At 38.9% G+C, this 14,586-nt stretch overlaps 1 protein-coding gene across 1 annotated transcript in view; it reads left to right on the forward strand.

Moving 5' to 3' along the window:
- ADGRA3 (adhesion G protein-coupled receptor A3) overlaps nt 1-14,586 on the forward strand; it is a 121,737-nt gene that overhangs the window by 59,413 nt on the left and 47,738 nt on the right. Inside the window, exons 6-10 of the mRNA XM_025997277.2 lie at nt 29-189; nt 2,506-2,719; nt 6,985-7,149; nt 9,973-10,174; nt 11,066-11,221. Coding sequence (XP_025853062.2) covers nt 29-189; nt 2,506-2,719; nt 6,985-7,149; nt 9,973-10,174; nt 11,066-11,221 — 898 coding nt within the window. The remainder of the gene's footprint in view (nt 1-28; nt 190-2,505; nt 2,720-6,984; nt 7,150-9,972; nt 10,175-11,065; nt 11,222-14,586) is intronic.

Raw genomic sequence — 14,586 nt, forward strand, 5'->3', positions numbered from 1 at the left:
TCACTAATTTGTGTTTTGTATGCTACAGAGAATTTCAGACTGAATATCTTTTGTGTGATTGTAACATATTGTGGATGCATCGCTGGGTGAAGGAGAGAAACATCACAGTACGGGACACGCGGTGTGTTTATCCCAAGTCCCTTCAGGCCCAGCCAGTCACGGGCGTGAAACAGGAGTTGTTGACATGCGGTAAGGGAGAAAGTGTTTGCCATATTTGACTTGCTATGATGTTTTGCTTGACAATCTGTAAAATTCTCCTTATCTGTGCTAGAATTGATTACAACCATTAACCTTCATGGGTCTGATAATATATATTTAGTTTATGCGAACAGTTAAGTCAGCTTGGATAAAACGTTTTTTTGGATTGGTTTTTAAGGTTCTTGGGTTCTGAACAGCTTTCTTTACGAAAAACAATTTCAAAGACTAGCGTAGATCTTCAGATTTTCTATCAGTTGGCAAACCAGGAATTTGTTGATAGTAAAAAAAAAAAAAATCTGAGGATGCAATCATTATTTGTTGGTAGGAGTGTGAATTAATAGAGCCTTTTTGAAATAGAGTTTAGCAGTACGTTTCAGTGTTCTTACAAAGTTGATAGTTTGATCTAGTAATTCTACATGAGAGTTTAATTCTTAGGAAATGATCAGCATTGTATGTTAATTTTGAAATATAGGCATATCTTCAGTTCTCAAAAATGAGGGATTGATTGAATGACTTGTGACACTATTTTCAATATGCAGCTATTGAAAATCATAATTTTAAATAGTACCCGAAGATTAGAGGGAAATAAAATATGCTTATGAAATGAAGAAGAAAAAAAAAGCCACATGAACCAAAAATAGTGATTAAAATGATCAAAGGAAATTTCAGTTTAGTCTTTATAACTGGAAATAAGCAGTTCTGTACTTGTTTATATTTTCTCTTTATTATCATTATTGTTGTAGTTTTCATAAGTAAGGTGAGATGAATTGGATGAAAATTAAGATCTGTGAAAAGAAACAGCATATACATAAATCATCATGATGTATACTTGAAATAACTTATGATTTTGAATGGGGGAGGAGAGAATAAAATATCTTACAATTTTTTTATTTTAAAAAGTTTTATTTATTCATGAGAGGCACAGAGAGAGAGGCAGAGACATAGGCAGAGAAGCAGGCTCCAGGCAGGGAGCCCGATGCAGGACTCGATCCCAGGACCCTGGGATCACAACCTGAGCCGAAGGCAGATGCTCAACCACTGAGCCACCCAGGCGTCCCAGTATCTTACAATTTTATTTGTCAATTATACCTCAGTAAGGTTGGAAGAGAAAAGAAATGAAAAGGAAGAAGTAAACCAAAGCCCATGCTTTGCCCAGGCAGCCCATGCTACATTCTTATCACTCAAAGGTAGTTGTCTGAGATAACTTAGTATATTTTCTTCATCTTTTTCCTGTGTTTTGACCAAATTGTTATCATATTGTAATGATATTTCATAACTTTTTAAAACCTGACATATTATAAACTCATTTTCTCATTTTATGAAATAGATGCATGCCAATCCATGATACAGATGTGGTTATCATGTCTCTATAGGTTGTTAAATAATTTCTCCATAAATAATTGCAAAGATTAATTTCCTTGTGTGTATGTTTCCATACGTGCTGTTATTCTTTAGATTACTGCTATGAGCAGTAGACGATGGGCTAAATATTATTATTATTTTTTTTGTGAGCCCATGGCATTTGTGTGTATTTTTGCATAAATATTTATGATTCTTCCCTTTTATTTGTATTACTGGAAGGAAGTAAATCAGCTTTTTAACGGTGATGGTAATATATTGGATCTTAAATGATTTTTCTTTCCCCGTCTTTAAGTGTTCTGAATTTTCTCAATGAGTATGTATTACTTACATAGGCAGAAACCAGTGGTTTAATCAAAGGGTAATATTGTCTCCTGAATGTATTCTAAAATTGTATATATACCAGTATTTACTTATTACCAGTTCCATTCTCCAGATTTAAGTATCATTTTACAATTTGTTTTTTTAGTAATTGCTTAGATACCACCAAAGAGGAACAACTTTAAATGTCAGAACTGATTATGAAATGGTTTCATTTTAATTTTACTAATTTTGTTTTCATCTAGGACCCACTTATCTCTCAGTAGGAGCCTTGCCGGTGGTAGCATTAAAATTCTGGTTACTGAAGAAAATTTGTTTCTCCATTAAAAATTTTTTTAATTAGAATTTCTATAACTTTTTTAAGCTTTTTATTATTTATTTGAGAGAGAGAGAGAGCAAGTGAGCACCAGTGGCATGGGGAAGGGCAGAAGGAATGGGAGAAACAGACTCCCCAATGAGCTGGGAGCCCGACGCGGGGCTCTATCCCAAGACCCTGGGATCCTGACCTGGGCCTAAGGCAGGTGCTTAACCAACTGAGCCACCCAGGTGCCCCTCTATAACTTTTCATTCTGGAGTGTGAATAGTGTATTGTATTTATTTGATGAGTCTTTGTTTTATTGTCTGTAGATCCACCCCTTGAATTACCATCTTTCTACATGACTCCGTCTCATCGGCAAGTCGTGTTTGAAGGAGACAGCCTTCCCTTCCAGTGTATGGCTTCATACATTGATCAGGACATGCAGGTGTTGTGGTATCAGGATGGACGGATAGTTGAAACTGATGAATCGCAAGGTATCTTTGTTGAAAAGAACATGATTCACAACTGCTCATTGATTGCAAGGTAAACTTTTTTAGATGAGAAATTATCTCTGTGGATCATATTTATTTCAGAATTGTAATGCTTAATTACAGTTTAAGTCAATATTTTATCTTCTTGCATTTAAAAATGCAAACATTTGGTTTTCCTTTTCCTGATTGTTACTCATATCCAGAAATTAAATAGCTACCTTTCCATCCAGTTGTGACCAAAAACAAAAAAACAAAAACAAAAACAAAAAAGCATAGGATAAAAGAGAAACACTGTTAAACCTTTTGTTTAAAATTTTAGGAGGAAAAATGTAGACTTTAAATACCAAACTTCATTTCTAACCATTTCCTACTGCTAAACTCTGATTTTCACTTTTGGCAATCTTTTACTCCCTTGGTTAATGCTACATTTTAAGATACTTCCTTTCCCTGCTCCACTAGTATAAAAGAATATAACACCTGTCCTGTTAACCCCATGACTGGTAGGATCACCAAAATCCTTAATTCAAATGAATTTTATGGAGTATAAAAAACAGAGTAAAAATAGATGTATTATCCTCACTATATATTTTATTTTGGTAAAATCTTAATCTGTAGATACTGAATTTTCTTTTATTATTCTCTGTCTTCATCTCTATGTGTCTCTTTCTTTTTTCCCTTCCTACCAATTTCTTAGAACTCAGCTTGAATGTTTAAGAATAGATCTGTAGTTTCCCAAGTGTGCAAGGGCATCTTAGGGTAATATCACTGCAGATTCCCAGAAGTGCCATTAAAAAATATATACACACACACACACACACGGAGGGGAGAGGGAGAGAGAGAGGGAAAATAAAGATCCTCTGAGTTGAATCATGTCCAGAGTTTTTGGGGTAGAATATTCTATTTTATAATTTCTGTTTTCCTCCTGAGATTTCCTGTCTTGTTAATGAGAAGCATATTTTCCTTTGTGTCTTCTAACATAGAGTAGATGCTTTTAAATCTTTGCCTGCTCCTTCCAACATCTGGGTCATCTTGGGATCATCACCACTGACTACTTTGCTTTTGTATATATTTTATATTTTCCTATTAAAAAAAAACAGTTTTTATGTGTCTAGTAATGTTGGATTCTGTCCTGGATAGTATGAATGATTCACTCTAGAGAAGCTGTCAGAGTCCAGCCTATGGGCCAAGAATATTTTTTACCTTTGTAACTGGTTACATTTCAGATGGTTATGTAAGTACCTATATAATATCCTTGATGTTGCTTCTTGGCCAGGAAAGCCTAAAATAATTCTTCTCTGGCCTTTAAGGGAAAAGTGTGCATATCCCTGACTCTGGATTCCCTTGTGTTTGCTTGAAGTCGGCTGGTTTTTGTTTCCTCAAGCAGTTAGTTGGGCTAAAGTCAAGCTCCTACTTCTGTCCTTTCTGTGATGTAGCAGCAGCTGAAGTCTGCTCGGTGTCACCCTGTCTGTGGGAAGCAGGGGCCGGTTAGAGATCTGGGTAGGTTTTATACGCAGAAGTTTGGGCTTCCAGCCAGGTTCCTTTCTACCTCGGTCCTCTGATTTGTCAACAGGTTAGACTGTGAATTTCTGTTTGAGTAGGGCCTATCCTTGGGCAAACGCCATTGGAAACGATTTCCTGGTCTTAGTCCTCAGTGCTCATCCCCTCTTCCTAGGGTCACCTTCTCTGGTTTCTGCTTGTTGTGGATCGCTGCCCATGTGTTCCGATAGTTGTCATTTTGTAGTTTGTCCAGGGCTTATAAATAATTGTTAGCTGCAGGGAGGGTAGTTTGATAGAAGCTGGTCTGCGACGACCAGAATCAGAGTTCCTCTATCATGGGGAGAAGATTGTTAGAAACAGTTTACTAGGTGCCACTGAGAAGACTCTTAATTATTACTGTACTTGTAGTGTGGTGATAATTTCATAAGCATATACATGTGTTAAAACTCATTAGGGTGTGTGCTTTAAGCAGTTTCTTACGTGAATTAATGATAATTGACGTATCATACGACAGTGAAGCTTTAAAAATATATAGAACCCTGGGACGCCTGGGTGGCTCAGTTGCTTAAGTGTCTGACTCTTGATTTCAGCTCAGGTCATAATCTCAGGGTCATGAGATTGAGCCCCACATTGGACCCCATGCTGGACGTGGAGCCTGCTTAAGATTCTTTCTCTCCTTCTCCTCCTTGCCCTCTGTACCCGCCCCCCCCCACCTGCTTGTGCTCCTGCTTTCTCTCTAATTTAGAAATCTTAAATTTTGCAGCTGTAAGATAACTAGAATAACTTTATAAGTTTATTTCTGTGAGTCATAGTTTACGTTCTTTATGGCAGTCTAAAAAATTAATTCTAAGGTTAGCATCCTTGCCTGATGGTTTTGTTGGGAGGAACTCTTGACCAACATGAAAATCTTTCATAGGAAGACTGAGGTCCTCTACCCTGAATTTGCCTCGCATAACAAAGAAGTTGCAGGAAAAGGAGATAACGGTTGTTGCATTGGTTAACCTGAGGCAGTTGTTGATTCTTTGTTGGTTTCCTTATGTCCTCCGCCCTTTGCTAGTAAGAATCAGAGTTTGTGCTGTTCCTCAAAGATGAAATGGAAGAGGAGGAAGCATCTTCCTCCTTAAATCTCCAAGCACGCGGCCTTGAGGATTGCTGAAAATTGTATTCTGATCATTGGTTTTAGACGTGGAAGGTATTGCTAAAGGTTTTCTTTAAAAACATGTTGGCAAAGTATGTTAGGCCCTTAGGTCCCAGGGGGTGTGCTGACGTGGGCCGTCACAGGGACTTCACTTACAGAGCTGCTGTGTGGGGTATTTTGAGTTTTGGAAGAAGCGTGGTAATGCTTGACGTTTGTTGGGCACCGCACGGCAACCAGCTCCAGGCAGTTAACGGTGTCATTCGATGGTGCTGCATTCCTTTTGCTGGTGTCATGCTTGAAGGTGACAAATTTTTGGTGATGACTATGGTGCGGAGCAAGTACTGTGTGAAAGTCATCGTGGAACACGCAAGGAGGGTATCGTTGTCTGTCCTCTCTCTGACGTTAGGTTAGTTTTGGAGTGCTCAACAGACACAACCCATTGGGAAGTACTTGTGGTTATTTAAGAATAAAATATTTATCTCAAATTGATGTGTGTTATATTTTTCAAATGGCCATGAATTTATTAGGACATAAATACACAATTTGGGGATTTAATTTAGTAAATGGAATTTTAATTTAATTTACTCTGCGAAACAGTTTTCTGGTCAGTGAAGATGCCGTGAACCAGGAAAATTTGGGAACCTCCGCACTGGAGAATGATTATTTATTTCAGAATTTGGCTATTTAGATTTAATATAAAATGCTTTCTGTATTACGTTATCTCAAATGTATTTATTACAGCGTATTGCTTTATTCACTGACTTAATTAACAAGGATGATAAACATTTTCTTTGATTCAGAGTAACAGTGCCTCAAAGTCTTCATTGGAACGTACGATGTTGTGTAGCCATTAGTCATTTAGGAGGCTGGAAAAATGTGTATTAACTTCAAGACATAACTTTGTCGATTAATTAAGATGATACATCCTTTATGTCTAATTATCTCCTACTTTTCCATTTATATAAAAGCATAGCACGGTGGTTCGTGTGGCGGGGAGAAAGGTTAATTGAAGGTTCTGACATCTGCTCTTTAATTAATAGGCTTTGTATTAGAGAATTAGGAGTTCATCTTGAAAATTGAATTTACTGACAGCTATTTAGAAATATAGCCGTCTTCTAAATGGAAGTATGCCTTTACATGGAAAACTCCCTTTGTTAAAGCAGTAATTGGTAATTTATTAAATCTTTTTAGAGACTTGATGAGTTCTTCTGCTAAATATTTTACCTTAAATATTTTCTTAATTATTCACTAACCAATATCCATCTCCTTCCTTCGCGCTTGACTCTTTCCCTCCGAAATCAGTGAAAAGGTAGATGTAACTTGGAAACATCTCCATTAGTTTTGCCCGAGAATGTGATGTTTCTGCCCTTGCACTTGCTGTGTCCCCTCCTGGCTGCGTCCCCCCCACCCCTCCTGGCAGGAGTGTCGGGCATGATGTCCCCTTGCGCTCCGTTCATAGTCCGTCATAGCTGTTTTAAGTAGCTCTTCACCTGCTTGTCTTGACTTGCCGCTGAGGTACTTATGTGGAGGGATCGTTTTTTTAAATTCATTTTTATCTGGCAAGTGCTGTGCCCACAGCATGCGTTCAGACATACTTGCTAAATGAATGATAGGAGCCCAGGGTGTCTCCCTTTTTTGTCTAACCATTATTTTCTCTCTTTTTAAAATCTTTCTTCATGCAGTGCCCTAACCATTTCTAATATTCAGGCTGGATCGACTGGAAATTGGGGCTGTCATGTCCAGACCAAACGTGGGAATAATACGAGAACTGTCGATATCGTGGTATTGGAAAGCTCTGCACAGTACTGTCCTCCCGAGAGGGTGGTAAACAATAAAGGTGATTTCAGGTCAGTGACATGGAAAGTGCTGGAAAAGTGATTTGCCCACATCTGTTTTTATTCTTAAAGGTGCATAATTGGTCCCCTGTCCTCAAGAAGAAAATTTGAGAAATATCTATGTATTCCTCTAAATATCCTTCTATATCCAAGGACTGCCCTTTAGACCAGTGATTTCAGTCATTCATGAAGATGATGAAGAAAAGGTGCCTGAGCTTTATCTCGGATATGTTGATTTAACAGTCTCTGCAGGCAGAGTGTTTCATGTTTAACAGTTTGTTGTAAAAGTTAAGAACCACTACTTTAGGGAAACATTTTGGAAATTCTATTAAAATTGTGAAATTCAGACAGGCTAATGGTATGTCCTGTTTTTCAAGGGCTCTTTTATGGATGAACTTTGGAAGGTTTCGTATTGCTGAGTTACTTTTAACTATCAGCAGTTAAGTAGACATGGTAATTAGGAGAAAGCCATGGTCCATTACCGTCCCCAGTTTGCTTCTTTTTTTTTTTTTTTTTTTAAAGATTTTATTCATTTATTCATGAGAGAGGCGGCAGAGACACAAGCAGAAGGAGAAGCAGGTTCCCTGCAGGGAGCCTGATGTGGGACTCGATCCTAGGACCCCATGGGGTCATGACCTGAGCCAAAAGCAGGCGGCTCAACCACTGAGCCACCCAGGTGTGCTCCCCAGTTTGGTTCTAAGCAAGAAGGACTTTGGAAATGAAAGCTTTTGGCTGGCCCGTAACTTTGGGAGCCGTTAGTATTGGCCTCTGTGTTGAGATAAGCAGAATAAGTTAAATATTATAATCTTTTTAAAATAGAAAATTTAGAATTTGTGAGAGGTAACAACTTTTCCCTTAGACTCTCCGTACTTTGAAGGTTGTTTAAAAAACATCTTTAAAGTATATTACTTATTTGATGTTTATTACATTCAGGATTTTAATAATGACTTTATAGTTGATGTAAATGAAGGGAACTGTGTGTGGCTCTTTAAAGCAGCGTAAAGTTTGTTGAGTACCCAGTTAGTACTGCCTGACTTTGGTTCTCCTAACTGCCCAAGTTTTAAGGGTAAGAAAACCCTTTGGTTTTAATCTTTTAAATCCAAGGTGAAGAAGCAATAGCAACATCTTCAGCTCAGCTAGTTCTTCATTACTTTTTTTTAAAAAAACTATCTTTCGTCCTTTAAAAAAAAAAATCTCCCTGACCCGAGTATATGGAAATTAGCATTTATTGTTGCTAATAAAGCTTAAGTCCTTTATGTAGATTAACTGTTAATAGATAATATTTATTCTGTATAGTTTAAAACAGAATAGATAACACTTGTGAATTTTGTTATATTCTGCATCTTTTATTAAATAGTCATAATGTTTTATATTTATGGTGGATTTTCTATTTTTGCTCATGATTTGAGTATTTTACATTTTTAAAAATAGAAGAAGAATCTGATTATTTGACTGATTAATGAATTAGCTTTTGACACTCCTTAGTATATTATGCAGTTCCACTTTCACTGCATTAATAAGATTTTAGTGTTGTTTAATCTGTTTATGCAGATTTTGGTAATCAATTATATTTTGGTATGACTGCTATTATAATTTATCAGTTCCTGTGTTATAGGTCAACTGTAACTTTTATGAAATCTATTCATTTCATTCCCAATTTTGGAGAAATGGAGCTCAAATGGCGAAGATTTCCCCCCACTGTTAGTGACAATCCGTGCCCACAGGTCTGTGTGGTCACTTGCAGAGGCAGTACTTTCTCCCGGATAAGTTCAGTTGTATAGTGTGTGGGAGGTCTGCTAGACCGCCCCCCAGTGCAAAAGTTTGCGAGGAGGACTCACAGGACCCAGCATGTAGTTGCAGTCACAGCTGAGATCTAGTACAGAGCTTTAGGAAGATACGTGGCTGGATATAAAGGGGAAAGACATAGGTGCGTTCTGGAGAGATCCACGCAGGCCTCTTCTTACTCCTCCAGCCGTGAAAGGGCAGCAACCTCCATACATGCTGCTGCCCAGGGAAGCCCGTTGGAGACTCAGCACCCAAAGTCCTTATTGCTGGTCATGTAGGCGCCCCCTCCCCCATCTAGCATGTACCAAAGTTTCAGACTCCTGGGAAGAAAGCAGGTTCCGCATCAATTGTACTGCTTGTCCACACAGTCTAGGCATGACCAACAGCCCTCACCAGTTAACTGTTCATAGGAATACCCCCACGTCCCAAATTCCTAGGTGCCACTGAACGGCCAGCGGCTAAGCGTAGCAATCCTGCACCTGCTGTGTGACTCTTGTCCTCACTTCTGCTAACTCTGCTTCTGTGCCATCTTTTGAACCGGTTTTCTTTTTTTAATTTTTTTTTTTTTTTTACTGGATATAAGTTTTCCTGTGTGTTTATAGCAATATTTAGAACACTTTAAGAAAAATATCCTCTGGTATTAAAATATATGTGGCTGATGGTTTAAAGCAGTTTAGTCCATGCTAACCTTTTCATTTTTTTTAAGTCTTTATTCTGAAAGGAATTTCTTTCTTCTTTTTTTTTTTTTTTAAGATTTTATTTATTTATTCATGAGAGACACACAGAGAGAGAGAGAGAGGCAGAGGCACAGGCAGAGGGAGAAGCAGGCTCTGTGCAGGTTGCCCGATGTGGGACTCGATCCTGGGTCTCCAGGGTCACACCCTGGGCTGAAGACGGTGCTAAACCACTGAGTCATCCAGGCTGCCCAAATTTGTTTCTTCTTGATCTCTCTCTGATCAAACATGACCTGTTCTAGTCCTAGATTGACACCTCCGCTGTAATTTGCGTCCGCGTAGGTTTTCTCATCCCCTTGTGTCTTCATCTGCCTAGATGGCCCAGAACGTTAGCAGGCATCACCGCGTATCTTCAGTGTACCCGGAACACCCATGGCAGCGGGATCTATCCCGGAAACCCACAGGATGAGAGGAAGGCTTGGCGCAGGTGCGATCGAGGTGGCTTCTGGGCAGATGATGATTATTCTCGCTGCCAGTATGCGAACGATGTCACCAGGGTGCTTTATATGTTTAATCAGGTAACTACTAAGTCTTCCCATTTGCTGATTTAGCTGAAATACCAGGTATTTGTGTGTGTGTTTTAAATACTAGTAAAGCATAAGGATTTTGTGTGTTTACATTCAGTGGATCTGTCTTCAGGATCAGGCCTGTCAGCTCCTCCCATATTCAAGGCTCCCTGTGCTGTCAGTCTTCCTTTCCAGTCACTGCCTTTGTTTGAATATCTTTATCATCTGTATCCACTGGACCAAATCCCAGCCATCCTTCAAATCCATCTGGGAAGCCACCGCTTGGGCTTCTTTTATAATCTCTTTGTCACAAGCGATCCCTTGTCATACGTGTACTACTCATACGGCCTTTCTTGTCTTTGCTCCGATGCATCCTTTTTCAACCTGGCCGGATTATAAGCAGCTGGGAGACGATTTCCGTGTTACACATTTTCTGGCGCTCCTTGGTACCTGTTACACCCTTTGCGTAATGGTTGGTGCCGAGTTGTGTTAAGTCAATAAATAAGCAAATGTAAGACATCACTGGCAGCGCGTGGCAGTACAGATAAATGCTTCCTACTTCCGTGCGTAGGGGCTCCAGGGGGGTTATTGATTCCTCCCAGTTGGAATACTCAGGAAAGACTTTACTTAGCAATTGGAATGGAGTATGTGCAGAATTTGGATAAGGAGAGACGGAGACATGGTGCAGTGTATTCACTAGATGTGTTTTGATGTATGACTACGTTTCAAAGTTAAAAAAAAAATTCAGGATTAGTTGCCATTATAATTCCAGTTTTCTCAGGTTTGAAAAAGCATTTTTAGAAGATCCTGTGATAAATGATAGAGTTTGAATTCATTGCCGTGTTTTGAAATGGAAAGATAAAATGTCAAAATTCGTTGATCATTTTTGCCTTTTTAATCTAGATGCCTCTCAATCTTACTAATGCTGTGGCCACAGCCCGACAGTTACTGGCTTATACTGTGGAAGCCGCCAATTTTTCTGACAAGATGGATGTTATATTTGTGGCTGAAATGATAGAAAAATTCGGAAGATTTACCAAAGAAGAAAAGTCCAAAGAGGTATTTCTCTGGTTCACATTTGGAGCTTATAGCATATCAACGTATGGTCATGTGGTATAGTTCAGTCCCTATTTTTAAAGCCTCTTTATGTTTGCTATATTTTAATTAGGTGCACTTTTTAATTTCCAAGAGTGTTTTTGAGAAATTTATGCTTCATTCATTATAATCATCTGTTGTTGGAAGGAATAGAGGGGAGCAATTAGTTCTTGGAAATTAAAGTATCGTGATAGAGCAGAGCCAGCCCGTGAGAGAGCAAGGTCCTCCGTCCACCTTGCGGGTTGGCGACAGCTACTTCTCTCAGGCATTCTGAGATTTTTCTTCTCCCCACAGCCACGTGTTCCTTCTCTCTCTCTCTCTCTTTCCAGTTTTATTGAGAAATAATTGGCATTCATCACTGTGTAAGTTTAAGGTATAGAGCATGATGATTTGATTTACAAATAATTGTGAAATGATCATCACAGTAAGTTAGGCTAACATCTGTCTTCCCATAAAGATACAATAAAAAGAAAAAAAGGGGGGGAGGAAAGCAAACTTCTTTGTGTGATGGGGGCTGTCAGGATTTACTGTAACGACTTTCCTATATACCATGCGGCAGTGCTAGCTGGATCCCCGTTTGTGTTGTCCTTCCCTCGTTCTTACCTTATGACTGGAAATTTGTACCTTCTGACCACCTTCCTCCTCCTCCCCCTTTCCTCACTCTCTGCCTATGGTAACCGCAAATTTGTTCTTCCTTGTGAGGTTTCTTTTTGCCCACATGTAAGTGAGATCAGATAGTATTTGTCTGTCTGTCTTTCTTTTTAAAGATTTTATTGACTTAGGTATGAGAAACACAGAGAGCGGCAGAGACACAGGCAGAGGAGAAGTGGGCTCCCTGTGGGGAGCCCGATGTGGGACTCGATCTTGGGACCGTGGGGTCACGGCCTGAGCTGAAGGCAGATGCTCAACCACTGGGCTGCTCAGGAGCCCCAGTATTTGTCTTTCTCTGTCTGTTGATTCACTTAGCATAATGCCTTCAAGGTTCCCCCATGTTGTAACAAGTGATAGGATTTCCTCACTTTTTTTTTTTATGGCTGAATAATATCCCTGTGTGTGTGTGTGTGTGTGTGTGTGTGTGTGTGTGTGTCTGTATCACGGCTTCTTTATCCTTTCATCCGTCAATGGATACTTAGGTTGTGTCCGTGTCTTGGTTATTATAAATAATACTGCTCTGCATGTGGGGGTGCAGATGTGTTTTCAAGTTAGGGTTTTCATTTCCTTTGGATGTATTTCCAGAAGTGGAATTTCAGGATCCTGTGGTAGTTCTATTTTTAATTTTTTGGAGGGTCCTCCATACTGTTTTGTGTAGTGGCTGTTTAAATTGACGTTCCTACCAAGTGCACAAAAAGGTTCCCCTTTCTCCATATTTTTATTTTTACATTTACTTACTTACTTATTTATTTATTTATTTATTTATTTATTTATTTATTTATTTATTTATTTATTTTTCTCTCCATATTTTTAACAGCATTTTCTTGTCTTTTTGGTGGTGGCCCTTCTACCAAGTGTGGGGTGGTATCTCCTTGTGCTTTTGATTTGCGTTTCCCTGATGATTGGTGTTGAAGACCCTTTCATGTACCTGTTGGGCCTTCGTATATGTTCTTTGGAGACAGATCCTTTGCCTATTTTTGAATTTTGTTGTTGTCATTTGCTATTGAATTTTATAAGTGCTTTATGTATTTTGTATATTAATCCCTTATCCGATTTGCTCTGTCTTTTCTCCACTGAGTGTTCTTGGCTCCCCTGTCAAATATTATCTTCTGCTACCTTTGAGCTTACTTTGCTCTTCTCTTTCTAGATCCTTAACGCATAGAATTAGGTTATGTGCAGTCTTTCTTGTTCCTTAATATAGGTGTTTATTGCTGTGAACTTTGCTTTTAGAACTGCATTTGCTGCATCTCCCAACTTTTGATATGTTGCTCCTGTTTTTGTTTGTGCCCAGAACCATTCATTCATTTATTTATTCATGTATTTATTTTTAAAGTGACCCCTACACTAAATACGGGGCTCGAATTTACAACCCAGAGGTTAGAAGTCACGCGCTCTACCAACCGAGCCAGCCAGCCAGGCGCCCCTCAGGAACCCTTTATAATTTCCTTTAATTTCTTCTTTCATCCATTGGCAAATGAATGTTGTTTAATTTCCATGCGTCCGTGAGTGAATTTTCCAGTTTCCCTCTTGCTACTGATTTCTCGTTCTGTGCTCTTGTGGACAGAAAAAATGATCTCAGTCTTCTTGAATTTGTTAAGACTTGTTTTATGGCCTAACATATGGTCCCTTCTAGAAAATGTTCTGTGTGTACTTGAGAAGAACGTGTGTTCTGCTGTTGTTGGGTAGACTGCTCCGTGTACATCTGTTGGGCCCGCTGGGTCTGTAGTGGAAACATATCCGCTGTTTCCTTTCGGATTCTCTGTCTGGATGATCCGTCCATTGTTGAGAGTGGGGTGTCAAAGATGGCAACGGCTAGTGTTTTCCTGTCTGTCTCTCCTTTTAGTTCTGTTTTTGCTTTGTATATTTAGGTGGTCCAGTGTTGGGTAAGGAGTATTTACAGTTGTTGTATCTTCTTGTTATATTGACCTCTTTATCATTTATAATGGTCTCTGTTTCTCTTTGCTACTTTTAAAGTCTATTTTGTCCAATACAAATATAGCTACTTTCTTTGTTTTGGTTTGGTTTTGGTTACCATTTGCTTGAAATGTCTTCCTCCATTCCTTCACTCTCCACGTGAGGTGTGTCTTTAAGGCTAAAGTAAGTCTCTGTGCAGCATATTGTTGGATCTTGTTTCTTGTTTTGTTTTGTTTTTTTGTTAATGTTTTTGTTTTTGTTTTTTTAATCTTTTGACCCAGTCTGTATCTTTTAATTGGATAGTTTAATTTTCTTACATTTAAAGTAATTATTATAGGTAAGGACTTAATTTTTGTCACTTGGTTCATTGTGTTCTGGTTGTTTTGTAGATCCATTATTCCATGATTCTTATCCTGCTTTTTTGTTTCTTGGTGTCTTTTTGTATGTTTTGACTTCTTAGTTGTTTTGTGTAAGTAGTGCAGGATTTTTCTGTGTGGTTGCCCTGAGGCTCACATGAGATATCTTTTTTTTTTTTTAAAGATTTTATTAAAAAAAAAGATTTTATTTATTTATTCATAGAGACAGAGAGAGAGAGAGGCAGAGACACAGGCAGAGGGAGAAGCAGGCTCCATGCAGGGAGCCCGACATGGGACTAGATCCCAGGTCTCCAGGATCACACCCCGGGCTGCAGGCGGCACTAAACTGCTGCGCCACTGGGGCTGTCCTCACGTGAGATATCTTAAACTTATAACAACTTGAGTTGA

The sequence above is a fragment of the Vulpes vulpes genome, chromosome 14 (assembly GCF_048418805.1).
Source record: "Vulpes vulpes isolate BD-2025 chromosome 14, VulVul3, whole genome shotgun sequence".
NCBI classification, from domain to species: domain Eukaryota; kingdom Metazoa; phylum Chordata; class Mammalia; order Carnivora; family Canidae; genus Vulpes; species Vulpes vulpes.